The sequence below is a fragment of the Echeneis naucrates genome, chromosome 9 (assembly GCF_900963305.1).
Source record: "Echeneis naucrates chromosome 9, fEcheNa1.1, whole genome shotgun sequence".
NCBI classification, from domain to species: Eukaryota; Metazoa; Chordata; class Actinopteri; order Carangiformes; family Echeneidae; genus Echeneis; species Echeneis naucrates.
The window spans coordinates 7,005,247-7,032,593 of NC_042519.1; the positions used below are offsets into that span (position 1 = coordinate 7,005,247).

A 27,347-nucleotide genomic window follows, 5' to 3' on the forward strand; every position below is an offset into this window, starting at 1 on the left:
AGTTTATTGGAACAATCAGAATTCTCTGACAATTATTGGTTGACCTGCTGAAATCAAACAATACCCAACTTAGATGGATCACAAGGATGCACTTGTTTCTAAGACAAACTGTGTGCGTCCAAGCAAACAGTTCTGACGGGCTGTACTTTAGCAATGTTCCACACCGACAGAGGCACGCTAATATGCTCTCTAGTACAAAGATGTGAAAAGGTATGTTGCCTCTAGTTTGGTGTCGGTGAAAATGACAGACTCAGATTCTAGCGCGAAGTGAGTTGATCATTGTTGTTTATGGCCGAGAACTGAAGAAGGTGACGGGTGAAACGTCACCATGTGAATGATCATTGAATGGCATTTATTTAATGTTATCAGGAGAAAGACATTGTTTATTCATCAAACCAGTAAACTTTGGTCAGTTAGCAACTTTAACATTTTGAGAATGCACATGTGACAATGACAACAAAAGGTTTATGGTCTGTACGAAATAAATAGCAACATTGCTCATTTACAGCTTGGCTGAAGAAAAAAAAACAAACAAAAACAAAAACAAAAGGGTTAATCTTCATATTAAAAAGGCTTACAGATGAGTTGTGACACCCATTAACTCACTAATTGCTCAACAAAACAAAACAAAAAAATTGCTCTCCTTTTTAAATAAAGCTTTTTCAGTTTTAATATGTACCTTCAAGAGCCTGTTATAGTTAAATAAATAGAATGCTCTCCATTTTTAACATGCACATCCAATTTGCCTGGGGAAAGTATTTACACTTCACTGATCCTACTTGTCCACCACAATTCTCCACTTTTTTCTCCTCTAAACAATTCTTTCTCACCACAAACTCTCATACATACACAAATGTACAGCCACTCTTGCAGACATGCTGCACCTATTTACTATTAACACAATATCTAAACCTATTGAAAGTGATCAAAATGCTAACGGTGAACATGGAAATCCATGTAGTGTGAAGAAGAAACAGTTCAAACACCACATCTTAACCGGGAGGGGGGGCGGGGCTTACAAAAAGTTTAGTTTACAATTGATCATGCACTGTATAAATTCACTGTTATTTGGTTTGAGAGTGTGTAATCAGTGGCTTCAATATCTACTTGTTTCTCTTTAAGTGAACAAGAAAAGAGGAATATCTCCTGTGACAGATACGCAATCAGACCAAATAATCTCTAACAATATTTAAGCCTTTTTCCCCAGGAATGTTCACTGTCCTACAACAAGTGGTTTTACTATCTTTGAGTAAGCTTCTGCACGTAACCAGGAGCTACTTCAAGGAGGTGTTTCTTCTGTCGTGTCCGTGTTATTGTAGAAACCCCTGGCCATCGCACTTCAGGTTGAGATGGGCAGTTTATTCTGTGCTGATGTTCTTCGCTCCTTTCTTTCATGATGCAAAATAAGAGTTCTGCATGGAATAGAGGCGGTCGATGGGGTTCCCCACGCGGGCCTGCATGGAGTTGACTTCTGACGACGCCATGAAGCAGTCACTGAGGCTGGTTAAAGACGTGTCACTGTCTATGTCATGGAATGCAGAATCATTGCCTGCAGAGAGACAATTACAGAGATAGCCGTCAGGATCCGGTGGCAGAGGCGTCATTTAAAAACCAACCGACCTGACTATGAAATCTGTGCAATCTTGTATTTGAGATTTATAGCTGCATTGGGAAATTATAATTACTTATAGTCACTTTGAGAAATTGCTGTTGTGTGTCATCACAATTGTGAGAACTGTTTTGTTAGATATCATCAAAGCTCACTTTTTGCTGCCCTCACTGGGACAATTGGCGTCTGTGAGGGAGCATGTAAACAAGGGGCATCTTCTGAAAAGATCTGGTTAATAGCAACTGTTTACGCCTTTCATAAAACCTCAACATGTTATTTCTCTAGAGGGAATAGTTAACTTTATTACACTCTGGATCTTAATGATAGTGTTGCACAAAATGGGGACAGTGTTTTGAGACATATCTTTTAATGCCTTGCCAATATTGTTCTTTTCCCCAAACCAAAGGAGAGTGATGAGACTGGGGATTTAGTTTCTCACTACCAAGAAGAACTAAATGGAGGCAAATTATAAGGAAGTTATGAACTTCAGGAAATGGTCCCTCTGGGGCTTGTTGAGGACATCACTCTGAAATGTGTTATTCCAGTTACATCCTGTGAACTAACGCTTGATTGACTGATATTTTCTCTCCTTCCGTGTTTGCATTTTAATTCTTCCTCGCATCATGCAGAAATCTGAGACTTGTTATTTTACCCATTCAGATTCATTAGCTCACACAAGCACTCCGCCTGCTTTGACCACATGTTTTTACCAACATTGGAAAATATCATTAGTAACGGGGCAGGTCTCAGAACTGGAGGCGGAGAGTGAAAACCATATTAAACAGATTTGAAAATGAGTTTCAAAACCCCAACGCTTATGAGGACGCTTGTGTTATCTCACGAGGGAGGAGAAACTGCTCGTACGTCTCTGCGGCCTGAGCACATGTTCAGCACTGGGAACTGTGAGGTTGATCAAGGGACAAGGCATGTGTGTGTTTTGAGAGCAAGACTGGGTGTTTTGGGGAATGACTTGGAGGGATGGGGGTGGGGGTTGGTGGGGGGGTGGGGACTGGTGGATGCTCACCATATGGGTTCATGTGGTCCCCGGGCATCTGTGGGGGGGTGAGCCCCTGTTGGAACGGGTCTGTGCTGTAACTGTTCTGATCCATGGCGACCAGCTGCTGCTGCGGCGGAGCCAGCGGTGTGAAGGAGTTCATCATCCCTTCCATCCGATTGGACATCACCTCTGAAAAAAGCATCACAGAAAATGCAATAAAAACCAAAAGAAAAAACCAAGGATGAATCTGCAGAATGTTGCAGCCACCAAGCATAATGGGTTCGCACAGAAATGAGGGAATGAAGGGGGAAAACCGCCGATAAGGAGAGAGCTGACAATAGAAGTGTGTTTCTCCCTTGTAAACTCCCTTTAATACCTGGGGATTTCACAAGCTCACCTGAATCTGACTTAACAGTTCTGCAGATCTGAAAAATGTGATAAAAATGAGAGGAGTCCAGTGTTTGCGAAATAGCAACAATAACCTGGCTCGCTCGCCTGGTAGTATTTCCATGGAAACCTACAGTAGTCTTTCCTTTGGCTTCTCCCACAATTCCCTTCACAAACACTGTTCTTGGCTAACTGATTGGTGCGATGGACACAAAGCTCTTGTGGTTTCATCACTGGAAGCCACTGAATCAGTGATGTCTGCCGTTCATTTTGTTTGGCTGCCAGAGAGAATTTCCAGCTTTCTTTTGTGATCTGAAACCTTCTTGTTTACACAACGTTGTATTTGTAATTTCCATACACAAGAGAAGATGGAAATATTTTCTCATTCAGTGCGTTACTACAACTATTCCTATTTAGCGCTCTCCAGAAACAAGTCCCCACCTACAGCCTCTAACTAGCAGGGTGTCAACATTTAAAACCACAGTATAGCAGCAAGAAAATTTAAAGAGCCCCATCACATGTTTTTAACCTTTTTAACTTATCGAATTATCCATTTCCGGGTCACGGAAATTTTATTATTTTAAAAATGAAATATCTGTTGTGCTAGGTTTTTCCTCATTGAAAAATCCAGAATCTGGCTCAATATTGACAGTGATTCAATGGTTTTTAGGTGTGATATACCAAAGTTAGCCACGTGTTAAAATGAGATTTCAGCCACCCCCAACCCTTCAGCAGATAAATGTGAAAACAGCCCTCCGGTGTCAACTCTGCACATACATCATTCTGCTCTTCCAGGTGAAAGAAGAATACTAAAAGTTTGAGTAAAAAAGGGCCTTTAAAATGCAGATAAATGTCAATGATAAATATGTGAAATAGCACTAAATATGCAGCTAAAGAAAAAGCTTTGAGCGGACGGCCTCCATTGTGTCTGTTGGGTATGGACAATATCGTACCTTGGCCAAGTCTCTGAGAATTCTGTTGTTCTTGTTGTTGCTGCTGTCTTCTTGCCAACTTCTTCATCTGAAACGAAGGAGTCAAAGTTGTGAGGAACTCCCAAAACTAACATGCACTCTTTAATTTAAAAAGGATGCTCCTCGCTGTTCACCCTCAAATGAACTGTGTAAAATCTGTATCTGAGTGCACTTCATTGTCAAGTATCAAAGGTTTTCACAAGATAATAATCAGAAAAGGGGAGGGTTTAGACTTTTAATGTAAGAGTGAGCTATAGTTGCAACTCCTTGCTCTTTTTCTTTTTTTTTTTTTTTTTGCATTTGTAAAAGGAATGCAGTGATAGATTTAACACACATAGTTGTAGTGATTTATTAACAGAACTCTTTAAGATGGAACAAGGCTGTTGTATGTGGACACAAACTCTAATCCATCCTGTGCTTGCGGCTCTCACCTTAGCTCTTTGGTTCTGAAACCACACCTGAACAACCCGAACGCTCAGTCCCGTCTCTGCGGCCAGCGTCTCCCTCACCTGAACACATGATCACAAAAGATTTCCAGCATCATGCAAGAAAATGAAACAAGTCATGACTCCCATAACTACGATTTTGTTCCTCTTATACATGGTATCTGCCGCATTTCCCAACAGGCATGTCGGCTCTTTCATTTCAGTAAACGTTGAATGAATGCAGTGGTCTTTTTTGGACGTCTTGGTTATTGCCTCTTCAAAGCTTTGGACCGGGTGCAGCGGCTGTTTTTAGGGCCAGGGCTATGGAGGCAGTTCTCCTATCTCAGTATGACATTAGGTGCAGACGGACTGCGTTACAACAGCCTGCCTCAGTTAACACAGAACAGAATGCTGCTCGCCACTTCAAAGCCAAGCTCTGAGGTGGGGGAGATTTTTTTAATTTGAGAACTTTATTTGTGGAACTACTGTAGGGCTCGTGGTCGGCATCTAAATCTCCATGTGTTCATTACTCCAAATGCAGACCAGAGACTATATCACAAGAAAGAGTTGCTAAATGTTCCTCACTTCTTCAGAGATAGACTTACCTTCCTGCAGGGTTTTGAGGACACCTCAAAGGAGGCCTTGAAGGCCCGTCTCTGCTGAGTGGTCAGGATGGTTCGTGGTCTTTTGGGCCTCCGGGGATCCTTCCCATCATCTCCCTTCCCCTGGCCTCCTATGCCTTTCTCCGGCTTGATGTCCAACTCCTCATCGTCACTTTTCTCTGCAGAGAGGGAGAGTCATTTCTCTGTATCAGCAACACGAACTTGAACTGACTACACCCTTTTGTCAGTGACAGTCCACTGATAAATATATTTTCGCTTTTCCCCATTCCAGCAGATTCACACACCACAAGTGTATAATCAAAGGAGACACATGTGTTTTTGATACATTGTTATCAATCTATTACAAAAGGAAAGGGCCACATGTACGATTAGACTTACAGGAGTCTATGGCTCTTGCTTGGAGAGCACAATGAAATATGCACATTTGTCACCGAACTGGACACTGCATCACTTTGTAATTTATTGCTCTCAGCTTTGTCTGAGTTACACTAAATCAGTCTCCGATAAGACCACTCCATCAAGCACAACACAAAAAAGCCAACATGAGTGCATATGAGAAATGCATCTCCCATGACAGAGCAAGAAAATGAAATTTTTGCTGGGTTTTAGACCTTAAAATAATGACAAAATATATATGGATTGTTAGATTTTTACTAGCAGCCGCAGCAGCAGGATATTACAGTTTTGGGTAGTAATATTGGTGCAATGTTTATGCTTCTAGCTTACGATGTGGCATTAAAACAAAATAATAACTTGGTTTTATTAGATTTCTGAGATATGTTTGAAGGTTTATTTTTTAGATTAAAATCAGCAAGCTGTTTGCAGTCATCACAAACAATAAATACACATTCAATACTCTCCCAGAGCTATTCATTTCACTTAGAGGAATTCTCAAATTTTTTTGTAATGATCATAAATATTTTGTGCTAAAATGTGTGTGGAAATAAACTTGTTTACCAAATATGGAAAGCATCGGTGGCAAATTAATGAATTATAATTAGCCTGATTTCACTTTTCACCATTTCTAGTATGGTTTAACTTCACTGAAGGCTTTGGCGGGAAAAATATCATATGACAGGCAGTGGTATGTGCCACTCAAAGTAAACTGTTGGTTAAATTCATGGATTTCAATATTGCCTTCCACAAACGCCACAGAGACCACAAAGCTATGTTAACGTCACATGAAAAATAAGTCAGTGCGTAAAGAAATTGTCAATTATCACTCCATGTGAGGATGTCAAGTGCTTTCAAATCAGAAGCAGCAGTGCTGTTAACAAACCCTAATGATTTTGGGATCCGCAGGCTGCCACGAGAGGCAGACACGGGATGGCTCGGTGTCTCGTATCATCTGGTTCTGATATGTATCTACATTTCTGCGCTGAAAACCTACATTTCGTCTGCCACATGCCGAGGTTAACCTCTGCTCACGTCAACATTTTCTCCATCTTGAAATTTGGAGACGCACACAAAAGACATGCCTGCGCGATACACTGGGACACAACTGAATGAGGAAGACGCAGAGCAAATATTCCCACAAGTTGACAAAAGTTGACACAGGCACAGATGTATTTGACAAATTCCCCGCTTTTGTGCATGTCTAAATGTGAGCCAGATGGTAGTGAACAGTGAGGCTTGGCGAGATGCCTCATTGTGTGTGGAGGCTATAGGCGAGGAACACTAGAGCTGATAAGAGTGGAGGCACAGGCTTTCTCTCGAAAGGCCCCAAATCCCTCTGTCACTCACCATGATACAGTGATTTAATTCATTCCAGAACCAGATCCTGCCCATGCACGGAGAGCCATTAATACGGGGTGGCTTGGCTTCGTCCTGTTTCCACTTCCTACTGTACCATAAACCTCCGCTCCATGCTTGTATTAGAATGCTACAAAGTCAGCCATTGAAAAGCTGCAGATGGAGCTGAGTTGGAACATTTTACAGCCTGGACTGCATGCAGCATCTCTGAAGAATCTCCAGCAGCTAGTTTAAGGGCAAATGAATACCAGTTGTTTCTTTCAATGTATAGTAACAACCAGTAAGATTCAGTTTAGCTCCATCACGTCGGATATCTGCATTGGCTACCACTGTGATGGAGCAGAGCATACAGAATACGACACCCCAGTGCCATACGATGATAGCACCACAGTGTTGCTCCCACTCTGGTGTGACAGGGTGCAGGGGGGCTCACCTGAGTCTGAGTCATCTGGGCTGACAGAGCTGAGCAAGTCCTTCTCCCTCTCATAGTCGATCTTGCACAGCAGCTGACCCTCCTTCAGGACAAACTCATCGCCCTTCCTCAGCTGGCGGTCGCACACGCAGCAGCAGAAGCAGTTTAAGTGGTAGACGCACTCCAGCGCACGCATCACAAATTCCGTGGGGGCGATTTTCTCCATGCAGCCGCTGCACTTGGTCGCAAACAACCTGCAAAATAAGAAAAAAAAAACTACTTTAAGCAAGCTGATTTACAGCATCATCTTGTGTGACAAGATAAAGCGTTGATTATTTTATGTATGAATTTCGTTCATGACAAATTGAGTGCTCCCTTGGTCAATCCAGCACACTAAGGGGGTTTAGCTGATAAAGCCTTACTTGGTCTGGTATGACCAGTGTCTAACAGCTGGCAAACTTTAAATCTATAATGCTGCACAGCTAACTGAAATCAGATGTCTTCCACACTTGCGCTCTTATTACGATGCATTTCTCTTGCGAATGAAAAGTGAAGCTGTCTCACTTTTAGTGCTTTTCTTTGGCAAGGTGTGTGGCTTTATTTTGGCCTCGTACTTCAGCTGACCATCGAGGGCTTTTGACTAAGAGTGAAATTGGCTGACGGATCCAGTGGGAAGCCAAGAGGTGACTCCTTTGGCAGCAGCTCATCTGTTAAAATTTCTAGGGTGGGCCCCATCCATGTCGCTCCAAGTGAGCTCAGTCATGGCCACCGAACCCCCCCCCCCACCCCCACCAAAAAAAAAAAAAAAAAAAAAAAAAAGCAGGCTGGGTCCCATTCTAGTGTAGTGACCAGTGAAAACCGATCCCAATCAAGCCTTTGCGGACAATTTACACATTTCTTTCATATCCACGATGCTCTCTATGCATCAGATAACATATCAGAATATCAGAGACTATGATTCATTGCTGACTACTGGGCCGCCCTCTAGTCTGTTCATATCTCATCTTACTGTCTAATATCATGCCTCTATGCTGTAACACTGCCTCTATCACCATTTCCTGGACAACACCTCCATCTTCTTTTATATCCTTTCAGGAAGATGTTTGCATTGTTTTATTGGTGACTGAGAGGCATTTAATTCGTTCTCTGTTGTTCAGAAGTAGCCACATTAAATGGAGCAAGGAGGCAGCGAGTGTGGTTGATCTTGTCCAGCCGTAAAGCTGGATTTATTAGCGGCCTCTTTGTTTGCCCTGGTCTGGAAGACAGCTGGCAGCCGCCTATCTATTTGTGGTGAACATCTATTTCATTGTGCAGGGCAGGGAGGCAGCGAGAGGAGCAATTGACATCATCTGCTGGTTGGGGACAGGGATGAGCGATAGGGATGAATATAATGTGTAAATATGAGAGGAGGGAAACCAAAGGATGGTTTTGTTATGGTAATGCTGTTATAGGTGCTGATTGAGTAGTGATATGGTGTGTGTGCGCACGAGTCTACTTCACACATGTAAGTGCATGTGTGTGAGCAGCTGTATGCATGCTGGAAACAAGACAGTGTGGTTTTCTGTTGTCTATGCAGCTTTTGAAAATAATTACTGCAATATTGCTCATTGGAGCAGCATCAAGGGGGCTAAATTTTACACTATTTTAATTACACCACTAACAATTAATAGGTTATTTTGCTAATTTCATTCATTATAATCAAAATCATAACCAGTATCTGATTCAGAACATGGATGCTTATTTTCTTTTTAACCATCGTGAAGCTGCTAAACAACGGAGATATCAGAGCTAGCACTCTAAGGGTTCATAAAATCCTTTAATCTTTCATTTATTACAATAAGTTAAGGAGATTATTATTCAACTATGGAAAAACCTCAAGGATAATCCCTTCTAAAAGAAATTTTGGCATGTTTCTCAAACAAGCAGGGATCTCGTTTAAGTGACCTGCCAACCTGGATCTATCTTCCAAACAAATCTCTGAGTTAGGTCGCCGAGAATTAAAAGAGTAACACTTATTTAAAAAAGAAAGAAAATTAAAAGAAGGAAATCTCACACTGTCTGAAGTCTGGAAAGATAAACTGAATATTTAGGCAGTTGTTTCTAGTTTTTAGGAGGATTAGCATGTTACATGCTGGGATCAGGGAAAGGAGGTGATGAATCTGTCAAGACAAGTTCCCAGCTCTAACTCTAATGTTTAGCTAATGATTGCTGGCTTAAGCTGAGAAAGAGAGCAAAAAAAGTTGAGGAAATTACTTGTTAGCACGGTTTTGATACGTCCAAGACTCTGCATTCACCTACGACCGCTCTCTCAAATCTTCTCATCTAGATGAAAACATTCTCATTCAGCCCTCTTTCCTTTCTTCTTTCTCCTTGCCGAGTCTAATCTTGTAAGCCATTATTTTTCTATTTCCCCTCTCTGTCACTTTGCATTATTTTTGCTGCTGTAATTCCTATTCGTCCCTTCTGGAATCTTCCTGTCCTGCTTTGTCCTGAGGTCTAATCCGGACTTTCTGCCTGTTTTCAGTCCCCGGTCCCCATTCTCAGCGGGGTTCAGATGGAATAGCCATGCGTGACGCCCCTTCTATGGCAACCACACCTCCACAGGAAGGCAACGGCGACTTTTCGGATGGGCAGAGAAGGCCTTTGAGAAGCTGGCAGCAGAAGTAAATCCCTCTCTAAGGAACAAGGAGAATTAGCAGGGAGCAGTGGACTAGGGATTTAACCCTACCCCTCTCCTTTGAAAGGCACAGCCAGTCCCACTCCTGCGGCTAGCCACAATCAAACAGAGGAGGAGTGGGGAGGTGGCTGTGGGGAGAGGAGAACACAAACTCCCTGAATGACACAAGCAGTGGATTGTGGAGGAGCCTAATCCCACTTTAATACCTTTCCAAGTTCAGCTGCTAAAGAATGCTCTTTAAAACAACACCACTGTGTGAGCAGTGAAGGTTGACCAGGGGGAGGCACGCCATTCAACCTCCCCAACATTACCTGATTAGTGGTTTGATGACCAGGCCAGTGGACCAGTAGGCCAGCATGCCAACGGACGACAGAGGACAGGATGTAAATGATGATTTTATATCCAGAAAAGCAAATCAACAGGGGTTGCTGATAGCATTAGCTGCAGAGGAGATCACACAGCTTTGCTGGGACATTACAGATATCAAAGAAGCTGTAGGTGCAACCGGAATCAGACGTAAAGTGATTTAGGTGATCATTTACCACTTTCTGCCTCTACTTGATCCCAGGGACCCATTAGACTAACTGTAGCCACCTAGAATCCACTTTTTGGGCGTTCTGCTGCTTTGGTAACACAACTCCCAGTGTTGCAGAGGCCAATCAGCACCTTTAAGCTAGCCTGTTTATAAAAGACACCACAAAGAGGACCACCAGCTTGACAAGCCGTGTTCCTGCTCTCCCGTTCCCTCCTCCCACACCTGAGCGCACAGATCAAGTGATGAGACCCTCCCATGTGGATCAATGCTGCATCTCAAGCAGAGAGGACTGTCAATATTTACCCAGGCCTCCCCAGAACCGGGCTCATAAATGAAAAAAAGGGCCCATCTCAGCACATACCTCCCTCCCACAGGAATCATTACGTCCCTCGTTTTAATCCTGTGTCCACATACCTGTAATCCCTTGTCTGTCTTTTCTGACGTTATCTATGGTCATCCCTCGAAACAGATTATCACTCTGCTGAGGCTTGTAACACTACAAGCTGTGTTTTTAGCAAATGCAAAAAAAAGAAAAAGGGGGAAAAAAAGAAAGGGGTCCATGAAGAAGACAGAAGCCAACAGGGACCGACAGTTATTTTTCTGATGAACACTTCAGCCGAGCCAAGTGCAGCTGAGAGACTTCGCCCTCACTGCTGCTCTTCTTCACCCCCCATCTCGTTTTTTTTCTCAGGCACTTTGGAGAACTGCACTCTCCCTTTGAAGAGATTATAAGCAACTTAAAGTGTGACAACATCTTAAGCTCTCACCACATGTTGCCAATGATTTCCCTTCTACAGACATTACATTTAATGCTTCTGCCGCAGTGATAAGCATCAGGAGGACTGGGGAGGATAAAAGAAGGCAAGAAGAATAAGAGAGACGGGGGATGGGGTGGGGCGGGATGTGTGTGTGAGGGGGACTATGGAGCTGCTTATGGCTCTTGATAATCATGCTACATTTAGCAACACGTGCAACAGTCTCACCTACTCCCCTTTTGCTATTGAACAACACTTGGAGAAATACCATAACAATTTAGGGAAGAATAGCCTGGGCTATTATGTCACCACATCCCTTCAAAGACAGAGGGGATGAGGATTATCCAGACAGCAGCTGTAAACTATTACTTTGAAGATAGGCTCTCGTGTTTGGGCAGGAAACCTGCGGCCATGCCAATCATTGCTGAGGTGAGAGATGAGGCCTGAGAGGCAGGTCAGACCAGGGCCTCCGGACAGGAGGAAGGGCATGTGGAGCCATCGGTGAGCTGTGCAACCTCTGTGGCTCCAATTTCTTTTTTCTTTTCCTTTTTTCCGCCCACTGCATACATCTCGGAATTTTGCTACATCTGGGATCAAACTGGAATTTCGAATGTTTCTTTGCTTCTAAATCACACGTGAAAGATGCAGAAAATGTTTCCACATTCTTGGAAATGCACTGTCATGCTGAGAGTTAGACGAGAAGATCAAAAGTACTGTCTTATTGGTCGGACAGTGATGTAAAACCATTTCAGCCTTGTTTGGCAAATATAAAATCAGTTGATTATCTTAGCTTATCAAAATACTGGGATGGTGGAAACAGCTCTCTCCCAGTCAGCATCACTAATATTACCTATGTAACCAAAAATTGTTTGGCACATAAGCTTCTCGTAAAACCACATCTTGTTGTTTTTACAGTTTAGTCTTTGCAGAGATCAAACAAACATGTTAAAACATGTAAGATTTAGAGGAGCTGACTGACTGCTGGAAAAGGCTAGATATTTATCCTGATCTCATTTGACCTTGTCATCAAACCTGCCGTAAAAGTATTACTGTCCTACAGTAACTACTGTAAGTACTACTGTTTTTTAATGACGTGCCTGTATTTAATGAACTGCTCTTTTTTTCTCCCCAGATATTCAGAAAGATTCTTGCTCTGTTTGTTGTCTGGATTGACAACAAATGGCTCTGTCTCACAGAGGCACCAGAGGTCTCCCAACTGTTGGGCGCCACACGAGACACGCCTTCGTGTGTGAAAATTGGTTCTTAGCAAGAGTATCAAGAGCTTTGGTCAAAGAGGAAAACATTTGATGCCCAGATGTTTTGGATGAACGAAGGCAAACCTTTTCAACTCTGCATCGACATTGTGAAAATTGCTTTGTTATGTACAGTGCTGATGTCCTCTGGATGCAGCAGACGCTACATGTTGAGCACACCGGCCTAAAAATAGCGCCCTGTATTCGGCTAATTGGAGTGTTTGATTGCTTGCAGAGGGGCTGAAGATAAAAGCAGAGCCTGAAAGAAAGTTGCACTTTAAAACAGTGGCTTTGCATATTTAAATGAATGCAGCTAAGGCACATCCTTTCACATCCTTCCTCCATGAGAAGGTTAAAACAAACTTTCAGCATTTCAGCAGTTGGCATGAGTAGTAAAGTGCAAAAAAGTGGTAGTGATGATACTGTGTTCATAAATGATCTCAGTAGCTGACCTTGTTTCATAGTATCAGCATTTCTCTTTGGAGCATAGATTCATGGAGAGTAATGAAGCCAAATAAAAAGTGCCATCCTTCTGCTCCCAAGGGCCAGCTCCAGTCAGCTCTAAAAGCTGCTTAATCACCATCTCGTGCTTACCACATTAGCATAATAATGGCCTTTAAATTGAGGCTCTTTGTTTTTTAATTAAACTCCCAGCAGGTAAAAGTAAAACACATTAACAGGAGATGTGTACACCACTAATGGCCCAAAGGTGTCTTCTTCATCACACAGCTCTGGCCACAGGGTTCTGCTTGTTCCCCGCACTGAAGTGCAGCACCGACTGCCTGCGAGCTCACAGGGGAGGAAGGAGACGAGCTGATTGCTCTTGGCATGGCGAAGGTAATAGCCGAAACGTGTCGGACGTGTTTAGTGTATGCGTGTGCACCTGCCCTGCATCTCAGAGGGAGCGCACTTAGTAATAGCTGCTGAGCAGGAGCTATAGTGAATCTATAAAAAGATGCCGGTTACAGTTAATCTGCAGCGAAGTGTTTCCCAGATCATCTATCCCACACGTCTGCTATTGTGAAAATAAATATGGCCACTTCATTTCTACGGCAGCGTGAGTTCCTCTGTGCTGGAATGTGCAGCTCCTAATTCCAGTCCCCGGCCAGACAGACATCCCAGTCATATTTGTACATAACGCTGCACTGCACAGCTGCACAAAGAAATCCTAACCCTTAAGTCCTTATTCAAATGATCTCATTCCAGGGGTTTCACAGATTACTCCACACTGGAGACAGAGTTAAGGATGAATGTGATGTTCGGACTGCAAATGTCTTCCATGGAGTAAATGTGTCTCATGGTCAGTGCTACATTCAGCTAAATGCAGCGCTCTAAAAACAACAGCCGTATGCTGAGAATTATCTTGCCGCATCAAGCAACTCATTGCTTCTCCTCTACATGTATCTGCTAATGAGTCACTGGGGAAACAGCATGGAAATAATCCCCCCTCACCCTCCTCCCCAGCCACACAGGTAGAACAAAGCTCATGGAGTGAAAAGGACAGTGCATTGGGCAGCGGAGGAGGCTAAGTACACATCTAAATACAAGAGTAAGCAGGCAGGCACACATGATGCTGTTTGGACAGCTGGTGTTTCTGAGTATGTAAAATGAGTGCAACATCACATTTAGACTCAGTTTTTAGAGCTCAGTACAAATAATGTGGTTGCAGACATTGTGCAAAAACATCAGCAAGGAAATTATGATTGTAAAGATGTCTGTTTTTTTTGTTGTTGTTTTTTTGCCTGCACTTTTTCTTTTTTTCACCTGCTCCCAAAGCCATGTTGATCCTTGGACAAATAAATTAGGAGGTTGTGAGTTACAAAGCCACTATAAAGTGCTTTCCTCTGACTTTCGTTCCTTCAGTAAGCTGTAAGCTGCAAGCTGTGAGGACCATCACTGCTGGAAATGTGACATGTTTACAACATGCGCCCCATTAAAAGCAAAGAACCAAGGTCTGAGTTGCACCCATTAAAAATAGGTGCACCCATTTTCTATATTCTAATAATAATTCCACGGGTGTCTGTTTGTCCGACCCTTCCAAGTTAATATGTGTGAGGTGGAGCAGAGCCTGCTATTAAAGGGCTTGGCCCGCTCTACGAACCACCCCGAGTGATTGCCGCTTCTGAAAGAGAGTGATGGCTACAATAAGTGTAATGGCTATCACATGTTATACAGCTATAGCTGGCTATAACTGCCCACAGATACACAGGTTTATTTCTTTTTTTTTTTTTTTTTGATGACGGACTTTGACTCAGATATTCACTACAAGTCACTGCAGTTGTATCACTTCTGGGGGAATAAAAACAAAAAACTATAATGTCCAGTCATACAGCAATAAGTCGTACGTGCAAGAGGGTTTGACCAGTGTTCAGATACTTTACTTTCTTTAATGTAAGAAAATAAATGGACTCATCTTACAGATGCAGTCCTGGAATGGTTAAAAAACAACATTTGGATTGGAGGGCTTTATAATTACTATTGACCCAGAGGTTCTGGGTCTAAGAAATAAAACAAACAGTAATATGAGGTGTTCTAAAGCACAAGTCTGCAAATATGCAAAGACAGCGTCTGGTGGAGAGCATCACGCTTTGGCTTCTTTTCTCCGCTTCTAATCTGTGGGCCTACACAATATTAAGACGGCTTTGGAGCCACTTGTGACCCAGCTGTGCACTAATGAAAAATTCCACAGCTCTGTGCAGAGGCCAATGGAGCTTGACCCCTTTCCACCCTGAACCAAGCAATGTCCATCTTGAGGAGTTTACCAGGCCTGAAAGATACTGGATTAATAGGCAGAAAGGGAGAAAGAGAGACAGTCTGGGGAAAGATTGTGTCCCCTCCCACCCCTCCCATCTTTAGTATATTGGTGTGAAGTAGTGTTTGCCCGGGCTTTAATGGACAGAGATGATCTGGTGATCATTGTGGTAGAAGCAGGTTGCATGAGGGGGGCCCTGTTTACTTACCAGAGATTCAACCTAAGCCCAAAATTACTTTGGAGGGAGAGAATGTGAGGCAACCAGGAATTAGTTGTTGTTCACATGATCGGGATTCATGTGTTTTTGATCCTGCTGCCCTTGAAACTTTCTGTCTTCACCAAGACAAAAGTCAGAGCTATCAGAGCAGACATGAAAAGAGAGCAGAATACGATGAAGGTCTGTAGACTGGATGGGGAAATGTGACAATTACTGAGTAACGTACACCACATTCATGACTCAAATATGTCAATAAGCAGCAGTAGTTTTGATAAGGATGTAAATGTTTTGGTCTGGTCTCTCTTTCATTATCTTATAGTGCTTTTTTTCTTGGCATTTATTTGTTTAAACCACACAGATCAGCCACCCACTCATCTCCTGTAGTTGCTAGCGCACAGCCACAGGGATACACAGATAGATCGCCCTGCAGATAACATCCAGAAAAAACAGACAATATAGATATGAAAATAATGTCAAAAAACAAAATGTTGCCTCCCCAGAAGTGTGGGGGAGCCTGGGGGGGTAACACAAGGTGAACAGAATAAAATAAACTAAAAGAAAGCAAGTGTGCATCATAGTGTCTTTTTTCACGACATCACAATATTTGTCCTCTAAAGAGAAATTTCTTTCTTTCTTTCTTTTTTTTTTATTATTATTAAAAGGTAATTCTGACTAGATCCTGAAAACCACAGTCTCTTAGAAATGTATCATATTTCAGCGCATGAAACCTTAACCGTCAACTAAAATTCTCATTGCAGCCGCAGATAATGTCTCTCAAGGAGCATCCAAATCATCAATGCTCCTAAAATTGGCACACACTTTAAAAGATGACTCCACCTATATTATGCTTGAGGGAATAGATCACAGATATAATAAGGGCTGGAAGAAGAAGGGGTGAGAGAAAATGAAAAAAAAAAAGGGGGGGGGGGGCAGATGAAAAATAAACATTGTTATTGAATGACAGGATGCTTTAAGACCCGGAGGCCAGGGATTAACATTCAGATTAGCATTCAAATAATATATTTGAATTTCTGATCAGCAATCCTCTTCAAAGAGCTAAATCCCAAGATTAGCAGGTGTTATGCTAAAAAGCTGTGTTTTTTTGTCGGGAACGTAGCTACACTAGCCAAACAAATATGTCTTTGAGTGTGAAGGGCTGGCATGGATGTATGGCTGTAACCATGGCGACTGCCTGGTAGTTAGGAGCCTTGGAGAGGGGTGCAGTGTTGGAATGTGTCAAACAGACAGAGGGGCGCACATACACCGCAGAGCAAACCTTAAACCTGCTGTTTCACTAAAGACCGTCAGCCACATTATTGAGACCACCTACAAATTCCAGGGGGCTGAGGGTCGACAGGGAGGGAAAAGTAATTTTGAATCGTCATTATTATTTTCTTAATGCATTCTTTCCCAATTGGTTTGATTTAAGAGTATCTGGCTGAGGGAGTCAAACATAAAAGTGATGAATTCATGTTAAACGAGAGAAAAAAAAAGAAAGAAAGAAAGAAGAAGAAGCTCTCCGGCCCTACCGAAGAATCAAAATGCATTCACCAAAATGTCAGATGCTCCACACATCTCTTAGTTAGAGAGATTGAGGTTTGTTGTATAATACAGCTAGCAACATTTATTTCAGCTCTGCCAGGACACACACAGCAAATATATGTAGGCTACAATGATCCAATTACACATGTCCAATATTTAGCAATTTAGAATGAGACACTCATTCATATTCAGTTGCTGCACAAATACGGCTTCCATTTTCTTATTTGCAAATATTCACAGATACAAGACCAATAATTGTTAAGTCTGAAGCACAGTTGAAGATCTGTGCCAATTTAGTGTCGGCCACAAACGGCGAGAGGTGGAACTAAATTAATTCACTTCATTTTAGTCACTTTAAGGTGCTTGAACTTTTTCCATTTAATGTCACCTCTACACCAGAGGGGAAACTCCTCTACACTTACAATTACTTATTATTCTACATCCACATATTAACCTAAATACAGCGAAATGCTGCTAAAAATCAAATAATAGACTTCAAAAACTAAACATTCAAATTAAATATATTTTGAATTCTATACTGAATTATTTATTCTTCATAGTTTAAGCAAACTTTGTTTTACATCTTATTTGCTTTAAATGTTGAATATTCTTTAAATATTGTTCCCTTTGCTAGAGTAATGAATGCAGCTACTTGTCAAAAAAAAAAAGAATCACAATAATTTACTCTCTGCATCTATATTTCTGATGGTCATTGATATCTTGCATTAACAGGTGCTCATTCTTCTATCTGAAATATGTACAACAACATTTAGCTGGAGAAACCCCTTGAAGTCCACAACATTTCTGTGCCTAATTACATCATTGTTATCTGGGATATACATTCCACACTGGGGACAAATATCTCTGAGAGAACAATAAATGAATTGTCTGGACTTGCTGCAACCTGCGTTGTGTATGTGCATGTTTGTCTTTAATCTTGAAAGGGAAAATTCTCTCTCTGTGGTACTAGCTAATGTTACTGTGAAACTATTTTGTTCATGTCCTAAAGTATTCAAGCATGCATTTTGCCCCAGGAGGTCTGGCAGAGGAGTTTGTCTGATGCCTTCTCTGCTCGTTCTCTCTTTACTTACCCTTGTCTTTCCCACACAGCCACACACACACTGAGTGTTTCTCTGTCATGTGTTTGGCGGAGTGTAAAATCTCATCTCTCCAGCTGGAAAAGAACAGGTTCGACAAAATTCCCTTTTCTCCATGTGGAGCCCCTAAGGCAGAATGCAATGGAGAAGCATGGCACGGCACGTCTAGTTTCACCTCAAACCAACCGAATATCACCAGGCCCCGCGTTGCCGACTTCACGGCAGCTCAGTGGTCTTACTGCTGTCCTTCAGTGACTGCATTATGACCCCTACAAGAGCACTGACATTGTTTGTTTTCCCTTTGCACAAGCTCAGGATTCAATGAATTGACACTGCATTGTAGCGAAGCGCAGAGAGATACAGGTGCCTCGACTCGGCCGATTCATACATTCGGGGCCTGGTTGAACGACCTCATGAATTCTCAAGAGAGCGTGATCCGACAGCAGCTGTAGTTATGCATATTTGACTGTGAACAAGGCCGATCTCACTGGTGCCCCTGCTACTCATTGTACACACGACTGGGCCGATATGGATCCTTATTTGTCTTCAGTTGGAATGACAATGTCTGCCGCCACAGTGACACCCATGGTCAGCCCTCTCAGCAAGGGAAAAGGTTTGCATTCACCCACCAATTTTACACTCTCTTTAGGTCCAGGAGTGTCTTTGTGTGCTGGGGAGCAACCCATTCTCTCTGGATGTCTGAAAAAAGCAGCTGTTTCTATAATGCAGTGGCAGCACTTTATGCTGCAGAATGATAAATGAAGGGGAAGAGGCAGAGCTGAGGTGCAGCTGAAGCGCACACACGCAGAAACAATGGCAAAGGAGGGTCCATGCTCGACATGGATATGCTCTCTACGCCTCTCTCTTTCAGGCTCTGCCTCTCTGTTGCTTCCACACACACACACAAACACGCTCTCTGTCTCTCTCTGCAGTTTGGACTCCTGGAGCTCACCCATAGCCAGAGGTTATTTGAGCGTGTTGAAGTGAGGGGGGGCTAACAGACTGACACGTCCCACCAGTACCCGTGCAGACCCAGGGGGATGAGAGGTTGCGGTCTCTGTCCCGCGGGGCCCTGTCGCTGCGCTGTCCTCAGGGCAGTCATCTTCCTTTCCACCACCAACCTAATGACAGAGCCCCGAGGCCTCATCACTCCACCCCCAGTAACCTCGCCACCCCCCCACCTCCCAGCTCCATGCTCCTCTCTCCCCGTTGTCCTACCCAGGTGCCTGTCAGAGGGGTGTCAGCTCCGCAACTGGTGTAGCTGTCCACATAAAGGCCCCCCCTCCCCTCCCGCCGTGCCTCCTCCCCATGGCCCCAGGCTCAGTCTTTCATTTTGAAGTGGAGCAGGCCGGCGCTGCACCAGCCTGGGCCCTCGGCCTGCAGCCTGCTCCATTGTTTGGCCTCAGAGAAAGACTATTATTTCAACTCAATTTACTGTGAGTAAACACTGAGTGATAACGCCCCCTGTCCTATCCCTCACACACACACACACACACACACACTTTTCTGATCCCTCCTTGTCTGACCGTGGGCTGTAATATACACTGCCAACAAATCACTGCTCTCAGCCCATTGCTATCACTGGCTTTAGAATGGAGCTTACTAATTCACTTTCCAACACAGATCAGAGGACAGGACTCATGTGTTTCAGAATATGGCTCCAACACCGAGTGGCATTTAAAGGGCTTGTGGCCCTACGGTGGACTGTTATAAATTTGAAGTAACAGCACTCAAACATCTTTACCATCCTATTCACATGCGAAAACTGCCAAGATCAGATATAAATATGCAAAGATCCAAACTGTGAGACACTGCTGCGACAGTTTATTAAAACAGAGCATTTTAATCAGCTTCGGCATCAGTAATATCAAAGACGAGTCATATGATGAATGACTCGTCGCCTCAGATATATCAGCTGAATTCAGAATAATCAGGCCGGCAGCTTTTTGTGTTTCCTAGACAATGGATGCAAAGTGACTCACAGTTTCAGGAACAAGAGCGAGCTTGGCCTAGTGTATAGTTATAGTTCATGACTGAGGTGGAACTTTTCGCAGAGAAATGCGATTCTGCTCAGGTTGCGGAGCCTCTTTGGTCTCACAAACACTGCCTTTTGGTCTGTTTTTCTGTTGTTTCACAAAAGAAAAACGCCTCCATTCCTCTTCTGTGAGAGGAACTGTACTATGTCTTAATTATACAGAATTATCAGCCAGCTTTAAATAGCAGTCGTTTGTGCTGTCTCCACCTTATGTGGCTAACATAATTATTCGGGAGCCTACTTTATCTTAGGCCGAAAGAGGCTGACACAGTAGCACAAGCTAATGTGATAAAAGCTTAGCATATCACGGCTTGATTCGAGGATTTTAAAGGTAACAGTTTATGACAAGGTAATAATGCCTCATGCAAAAGGCTGGCCTGTAAATTGGTTAGTTAGGGCATGATGGATGAGGGAGAACCTAACCTTATTTCCAATAGAGCCTCTTGATTTCTATAGCTGAGGATAATGAATTTGATTTAATTAGACCATCCCTCATCTAATTAAGAGTGGGAGAAATCTGACCCTGTGTGTAGTCTTAAAACAGGGAGCACTTTGAACCATATGGATATATCTAAAGAATGACTGCAAATGAACAACTGTCAAAGAAAGGAGTGAAAGCGCTGTAACAATAGCCACGATCACAAACTCGTTATCGAACCCATCCTTCATGAAATAAGTAACAAAAACGTAATCAATTAAAAAAAATTATTATTGTGAGAAATAAAAACTAACTATCAAACCATTACGAATGGAGTTGAGAAAATGGGACTAGGGATTAGGTAACAGCCATAAAGGTCCAATTAAAGTCGTGATTCATCATCAGATTATTAATGAAGCTTGTGAGGGTCCTCTGTAGTATTGGTAATGGGCTGCTTGGTTTATCTCTCACTAAATCCTCCGGGTAGATCTTCTCCTTACACTGCCAAGGTAATCTCTTTAAAGGCCAAGGAGACCCAGCCCTCCAGGTCCCCAAAGGCATCCTTTCCGTTGCTCCCACCACCTGCTATACACCGAGCTTCACCTCCCAGGCTTGACAACTCTCATTATGGCTCCAACTTTTCTAGGCTTCACCTTGGAGAAAAAAAGAAGAAGAAAAAAAAAAACCCCTCCCTCAACTTGATCATTCTGACAGCCCTCGGTGTTGTATTTGTCATCCTGTGACTAACTGGACGTGCTCGCGAGAGCTGGGGATCTGAAGAGAAATGATTTAAAGTCCGCCTTGTCCAAAGACAGATATCCGAAGCCAGTTCTGATTCGCTTTGGGTTCTGATGATGTCCGTGGGTGTGGGCGCATGAAATATCTCAAATCAGCCATTATTACTGCATGTGCTTGAAGGCCTTACAATACTTATCATTGACAGTCCATCTCCTAATGCCTGTGGTAAACTCGCAATACACATCCCCATAGATGCTTAGGTAGCCAACACACTGCAGATCCAATTACCTGTAATACACACTTCAGTTTATCTCACTCCCAGTCATTATCTAAATTGCCGACATATTATTAGGATACCTGCTTGAGAAGTGTGTGTTTCTCTTTGTCTCCTAATGGGGCCCAAAGGGAGTGTTGTTTTGTATGTAACCCTCTGTAGGCTGTAAAGGAATGGGGCTTTATAGCCATTTTCCAAAACAGAAGCATGTGGAGAGAGCAGAATGCTTCACCATTATGCACCAAACACAAACACATCTGTCATGACACGGTGAGTGGTAGAATCAGGAGATTAATTATGTGATTGTAGAGGAAGGAGCTTGGCCCTCAGTAAGAGCGGTCCCTCATTACATTAACCCGTCCTCCAGAGGAACCCAATTGACTTCAAAGGCTGGTGGATCCTCCGCAGAAGATCCAGACTGATTGAGAAGTATGACAACTATTAACAGTTGACTCCTCATGGGCCCAGTAGTAGTCTTCCCACTTCCAGCAACTCACAATTAAACCAATGTGCTTAAAAGTTTTTATGGTGATTTGGGAGTCGCTCTCACACTCCTCATCCCAGCAAAGTGTGTGTAACTCTTGGATTTAATTGACACTTGTATCCTAAATTGTCTTCACCACAACCCCTCAGCATTTACGCTTTTCTCTCAACTCCGGTGAATTTTGATTTCCAGTGAAGTCTGAGTAAGCTCTGACTCTGAAAAAAGCAAATTCTTGCAAAACCATGGATAATCATGGCGCATTTCATTGGAAATTAAAAGGCTTTTAAGAGCAGTTGAGCACACAAATTCCTCTTAAGAATTTAGATATAGAAAAAAAAAAAAAAAAAAATATATATATATATATATCATGCAAGTGCAGGAGAGTGTTTTTGCATTTATAGTTTGTGGGAAGACTGTCCTCACCATGCTTCGTTTGATGCTGACACTTATTTAATGAGCAGACCAGCACTGAGACTGTCACAAGCCCACAGAGGGACAACTGGAGGCCATTCACACCTCATATCATTCAAATCATGTCCACGCAAGTGAGATGTACCCTTGACACTGGCCGCTCCTCTGAGAGCCATATATGCAATTGCTGAATAGCTCTGGCTGAAAATGTCTTATCCATAGGGACGCTCACAAGCAATAACAGACCATATGAGAGACAGACAGCTAGATTGAATAGAGAGACAGCTAGACAGGCAGAGATCAAGTCCAATCCTGCTCCCATCATCTGGCTGTATGTTCGCAGGTCAGGCTTAGCTAATCTAATTCCTGGGCTTTCCCACAAAAAGCCAAGTGCCACTCAGGAGAAGGGCCAGAAAGAGAGGCGAGAGGGAGCGGGGTTGGGAAGCGGAGTGGATGTGGAGAGGGCTGCTGTTGGTGGTGGTGGTGGTGGTGGTGGGCTTGAATAATTATGAATCAGGGAGCTTAACCTTCTGGGGAGTTAATTTGAAGAGCACTGGGGACAGGGGAGTGGGACTCTTTATTTCCCTGGGGTGCCCCTAATGCCATTGTGAGGGAATGGAGAGATCAGGACACGCAGCAATATCGTGTCTGTTAGCCACCATATGACGAGCTGACCCCAGAGCCGTGCTCACAATCACACCTGCCGTCATCAGGGCTAATTTGTTAAACATATCAATAGCGCTCTGCTGGTCTTTTCTCTGCTACACCAGACCATTGATTCAGCCGCTGCGCTGACTGACAACGCCCGACCCCCTTGACTGTGCCCCCCGCCCTCCACCAACAGACACATCAATTCACTCACAATTTATGGGCCATGTTCCTTCTTCTTCTTCTTCTTCTTTTACAAGGAAAAAGTTGGATGATAATTGAAGCACAACTGAATCCATCAATTTTATAAGTGTTGGCAACAAAGTCATGTCAATCTGCAATTTTATTACACATACTAAAAGCCTATTCACACACATAACTTTGTTCTGCCTTCACCAGCCAGCCCACATCCACAGTGGGCAGGAACAGACACACACCACTGGAAGAGTGAAGACAAAGAGGGGATAGAGACACAAACCAAGGGTTAGATAAATCACAGCATGCAAAGAAATGATACTTTGCAGCCCTTGGCTCCGCAAGGGTCGCGAGCTGGAATTCTTTTATTTGGAGCAGGGGCCTCTGTCCCAGGCTCTCACTGGGAGAGTCTCCTGTCATATTTGCAGCCATGGAGGCTGAGAGACTGGCTGGCTAGCTGCTGGCTGGCAGAAAGACCCTGTTGTGAGGCTGTGGCAGCGGCAGCAGCAGCCTATGGCAGCACAGACCTCGACATCTGGATCCAGTTTGCTGGGAGTGCTCTCAGACAGGCCCGACTCTGCCGTGGGGAATCTCAGCCCTTTGATTCCTCCTCCCATGGCCTGCTGTAATTGTCATCCCTCATTATTTAGTCAAAGGTGGAGGAATGAATCATAAACTATTATGGAGAAATGACATTTCCTGCTCCAAGAGAAATCCTCCTCAGCCTCGCTCCCCCTCTCATATCAGCTGATAAGGACAATGAATTTTATATGGCCGGACTACAATCATCTCTCATCTCTGCTCATATAATTAAGATTTAGCCGAGAGCGTCCGCGTTCTTCTAAAACCACAAATGATGCAATCGGGTTCGGAACGAGAGCTGCAGCTGATCTGATGACAGTCCTCAATTAGAGGGAATCTCTGCTGTCAGGAGCATCTTCGCAAATTATTAAGTACATGCTGAAACTGGGATTTAGCTGCAGCGACTGAGAGAATTACTACAAATAAAAACAACATGTTTCTCGTCGTGTAGGAAAAGCACATATGGCGACGATACAGGGAGTTTCATGAAGATCTTTTCTGAGTGAATCATCACAAATAGTTCAGGTCTGAAATAAGAGTCTCATAATTTATGGCTAATAGAGACAGCATTATAGCAGAGTTTAATGAGCATGCAGCATCTTCAGAGGGTTTTTAAGCACTTTCTCGTCGTAAATAAATCTGATTTGCTGTAACAAGATAAGTGCATTGCATTTATAATATCTCGACCTACTTAAACCATACTGCAACATTCAAATATCAGTCCAATCCTCTCATTCAAATGTGCCAAACAAATAAATCATCAAAGCACTCATATATTGATTCCAACACTTCATTGGTACATCATTTGGAAAAACATAAAAGTTAATTCATAAATTGATTGATCAAGTCAAAATTTTATTATCAAGTCCCTTAAAGATGTCAATTAAACACCAGAACCAGGCAAGATAAATGAGTCGAAAAATATCATAAGATAATTTGCGGTTCTCCTCATAACAGCAACAGCCAAATGGCGTTGATAACCAGGGAAGACAGCTATGTGTCTCTGCACAGCACATAGCCAAGTGAGAACAGGTTTTGTTGGTTTCAAGTAGAGAGGCATAATACTTCCCCTGCCTTTGATATTTCCTTTGTTTGTTTTGGAAACTTAGTGATGCGTTTGGATGTCCCGTCCCGTATGACTGCGTCTGAGTGTGCAACGTGCCCTGTTCATTACTGCTGAAGTGGAATGTGCGCTTTGCCTTCTGACATATGACATCGTCCGTCTGTCATTCAGTCATTCGTCAGCCAAGAGCCAAGGTGATGACAGATGATTCAATCCTTTTCCAGGATACTTTTATTTCTGTGTGAAACAGAGAGGAAATAGTGTTGTGGGATAAAACGCTTCTCCCGTCAATGCTCCCAAGATCAAGTTTCAGCATCGTGTACTACTTACTGTACGTTTGCAGGAATACTGAATGGTTCAGAGAGATGTGTATCAGCCCCTTCTCTCTTACACTGCTTTGTATCTTCTTTTTATAGCACTCATCATTCACTCACCACCAGCTAGATGAGCCATTTTTCCTACTGAATGCTAAGCCTACCATCAGATTAGGCAGTCTCTGATTACAGCACTAATTGTGCACGTCCACTTAAGAAGCTGACAGCATGGCGAATGAGGAGGCTTGCAGGCCTCTGCAGCACGACACTCATCCATCACAGCCTAACCGATTGCATCCCTCTAAAGGCTCAACACGCTAACACCATTAGCTCTACTGCTGGGCATCTAACTAGCACATCACTCACACGGCTACATGCTAACAGCATTACGGCTAATGCTGCCCCTCTAACTAACACATCCGTCATAGGGCTTGAAATCCTACGGCTCTGCAGAAACACAGAACCTCGCCGTCTCTCCGAGACAATCAGCCACATTATTTTGCCTCTGTTACTTTTGTTGCTCTGTTGCTAATACCCTCATTTGTCTCGGAAGATGGCGAGTGCCACTGAAAGAAAGTTGTTTTGATTCTGTTTTGCTCTGCCACAACAGATCTGGGCGTATGGTTGAATATGCATGCCTCTGTGAAGGGAGCCATTCAAATCGGATTATGATTTCATATTTCACAAAGACAGTACACCACTAGGATGATTTTTAATTAGAAGCAGAATCAGTAAAAAGAATGGGGCATGGAGACAATAAAATGAGGAATGCATTCATCCATGGGATGATTCTCTAGCTTTATTTAAGATCTGTGCCAATGTGCTAACAGCATTAATGAAGTTATAAAGAATTATGAGGGGAAATCAAATTTGCCTCGCCACTTGAGCGCCACTAAAATGCCAAACAATAAACTACCAGATTGCAAATTAGATCAGTAAAAATATCAAACACATTGCGGTGCAGGAAAATCCATAATTGCATTTAGTGCCTGGCCTCTCCTGGGGGAAGAGACACTAAAGATCATCAGCAGGCTACACGGGAGCCGCTATTGACAGAGCGGTAAAAATCGACAGGCTAACTAAATAAACACTCCAGGCTCCATTAAATATTCAACGACTGAGATTTGACAGTCTAGTGTGCCTGCCTCTCCTCATCGCCTCCATTGGCTTCTCTCTGCAGCACATCTTCTCCCTGTCTTCCCTCCTCCTGTACTTCACCCCTCCTCTCCTCCCCCTCCCCTCCCTTGTGACTCCTGACAGCAATAAATGATGCAGTGCCTGAGGGCGCCGCTCCAGTGGGAGACCTGGGAGGATAGAGCAGGAGAGCAAAAGAAATAAAGGAAGAGACAGCCTATGACCAATGGCCATTAACCAAGGACTGAGACAGGGCCCTATGACATCCACTGACACCCCACCCCCTCAACACACTCTCATTCTCTCAGGCAGACTCACACGTGCACATACACAGTTGCAAACCTGAAACATCACAGCCTCCTCTCTAAATTTTGTTGTTTATGTTCTAATACCACAAAGACAGCTGAGCCTGTGTATATACAGGACTGCAGAAAGGTGGTTTCTGCTTTCATCCAACTAACTTAATCATAATCAAACAGTTTATCCAATGTGTTTGAAATAAAGCTGGCACCTGGAAGGAGGTGAAAAACCCCTCCACTCATATGCCATCTAAGCTCCTGCTGCCTCTTGACAAGATCACATGCATTCATCTGCTGTGGCGAGCCGAGCAAGGTTATGCAAATTAGAGATGACAGTGTTATTGTGTGAGGAATATCAATGGAGTAATTACTGTTCCATGTCGGGCTATTGGCCCTCCGCTGCTGCGCCCAGCCAACGCGCTTCATTTCTCAGCAGCTCTCTCAGGGGAGAGATGAGCGGCGTGCTCTGGAGAGCAGAGCTAATAATGGCAGCTCGGATACAGGCAGGGCTTAGACGAGCCCCGGGGTCCTGAGCTGCAGACTGCTAAACGTTGCAGGGGTCTCAGGAGAGCCCCCCAGCAAAGATGAAATGATTAAAAAACCACCCAACCTGACTGACAAGCTGACCGGCCACCTACAACTCTTTGTGCGGTGGGTCAAACCACCAGTGCTCACTTCAATCATAACAGCAGGTGACCTTTTTGGACATTAACCGTGTGCCTGACAATGATTCTTAGTAGTGACTTTC

At 43.4% G+C, this 27,347-nt stretch overlaps 1 protein-coding gene across 2 annotated transcripts in view; it reads right to left on the reverse strand.

The window, feature by feature from the left end:
- Positions 1 to 428: 428 nt before the first annotated feature.
- Positions 429 to 27,347, reverse strand: part of lmx1bb (LIM homeobox transcription factor 1, beta b) — a 44,809-nt gene continuing 17,890 nt past the window's right edge. The window contains exons 3-8 of one of the 2 annotated variants that reach the window (XM_029510535.1): positions 7,198 to 7,430; positions 4,995 to 5,170; positions 4,396 to 4,473; positions 3,947 to 4,013; positions 2,634 to 2,795; positions 429 to 1,549 (exon numbers count right to left, since the gene is read on the reverse strand). In XM_029510535.1, the coding sequence (XP_029366395.1) occupies positions 1,392 to 1,549; positions 2,634 to 2,795; positions 3,947 to 4,013; positions 4,396 to 4,473; positions 4,995 to 5,170; positions 7,198 to 7,430 (874 nt within the window). In that variant the 3' untranslated portion in view covers positions 429 to 1,391. Of the gene's footprint in view, positions 1,550 to 2,633; positions 2,796 to 3,907; positions 4,014 to 4,395; positions 4,474 to 4,994; positions 5,171 to 7,197; positions 7,431 to 27,347 lie in introns of both variants that reach the window. The other variant, XM_029510534.1, reaches the window with a different exon arrangement.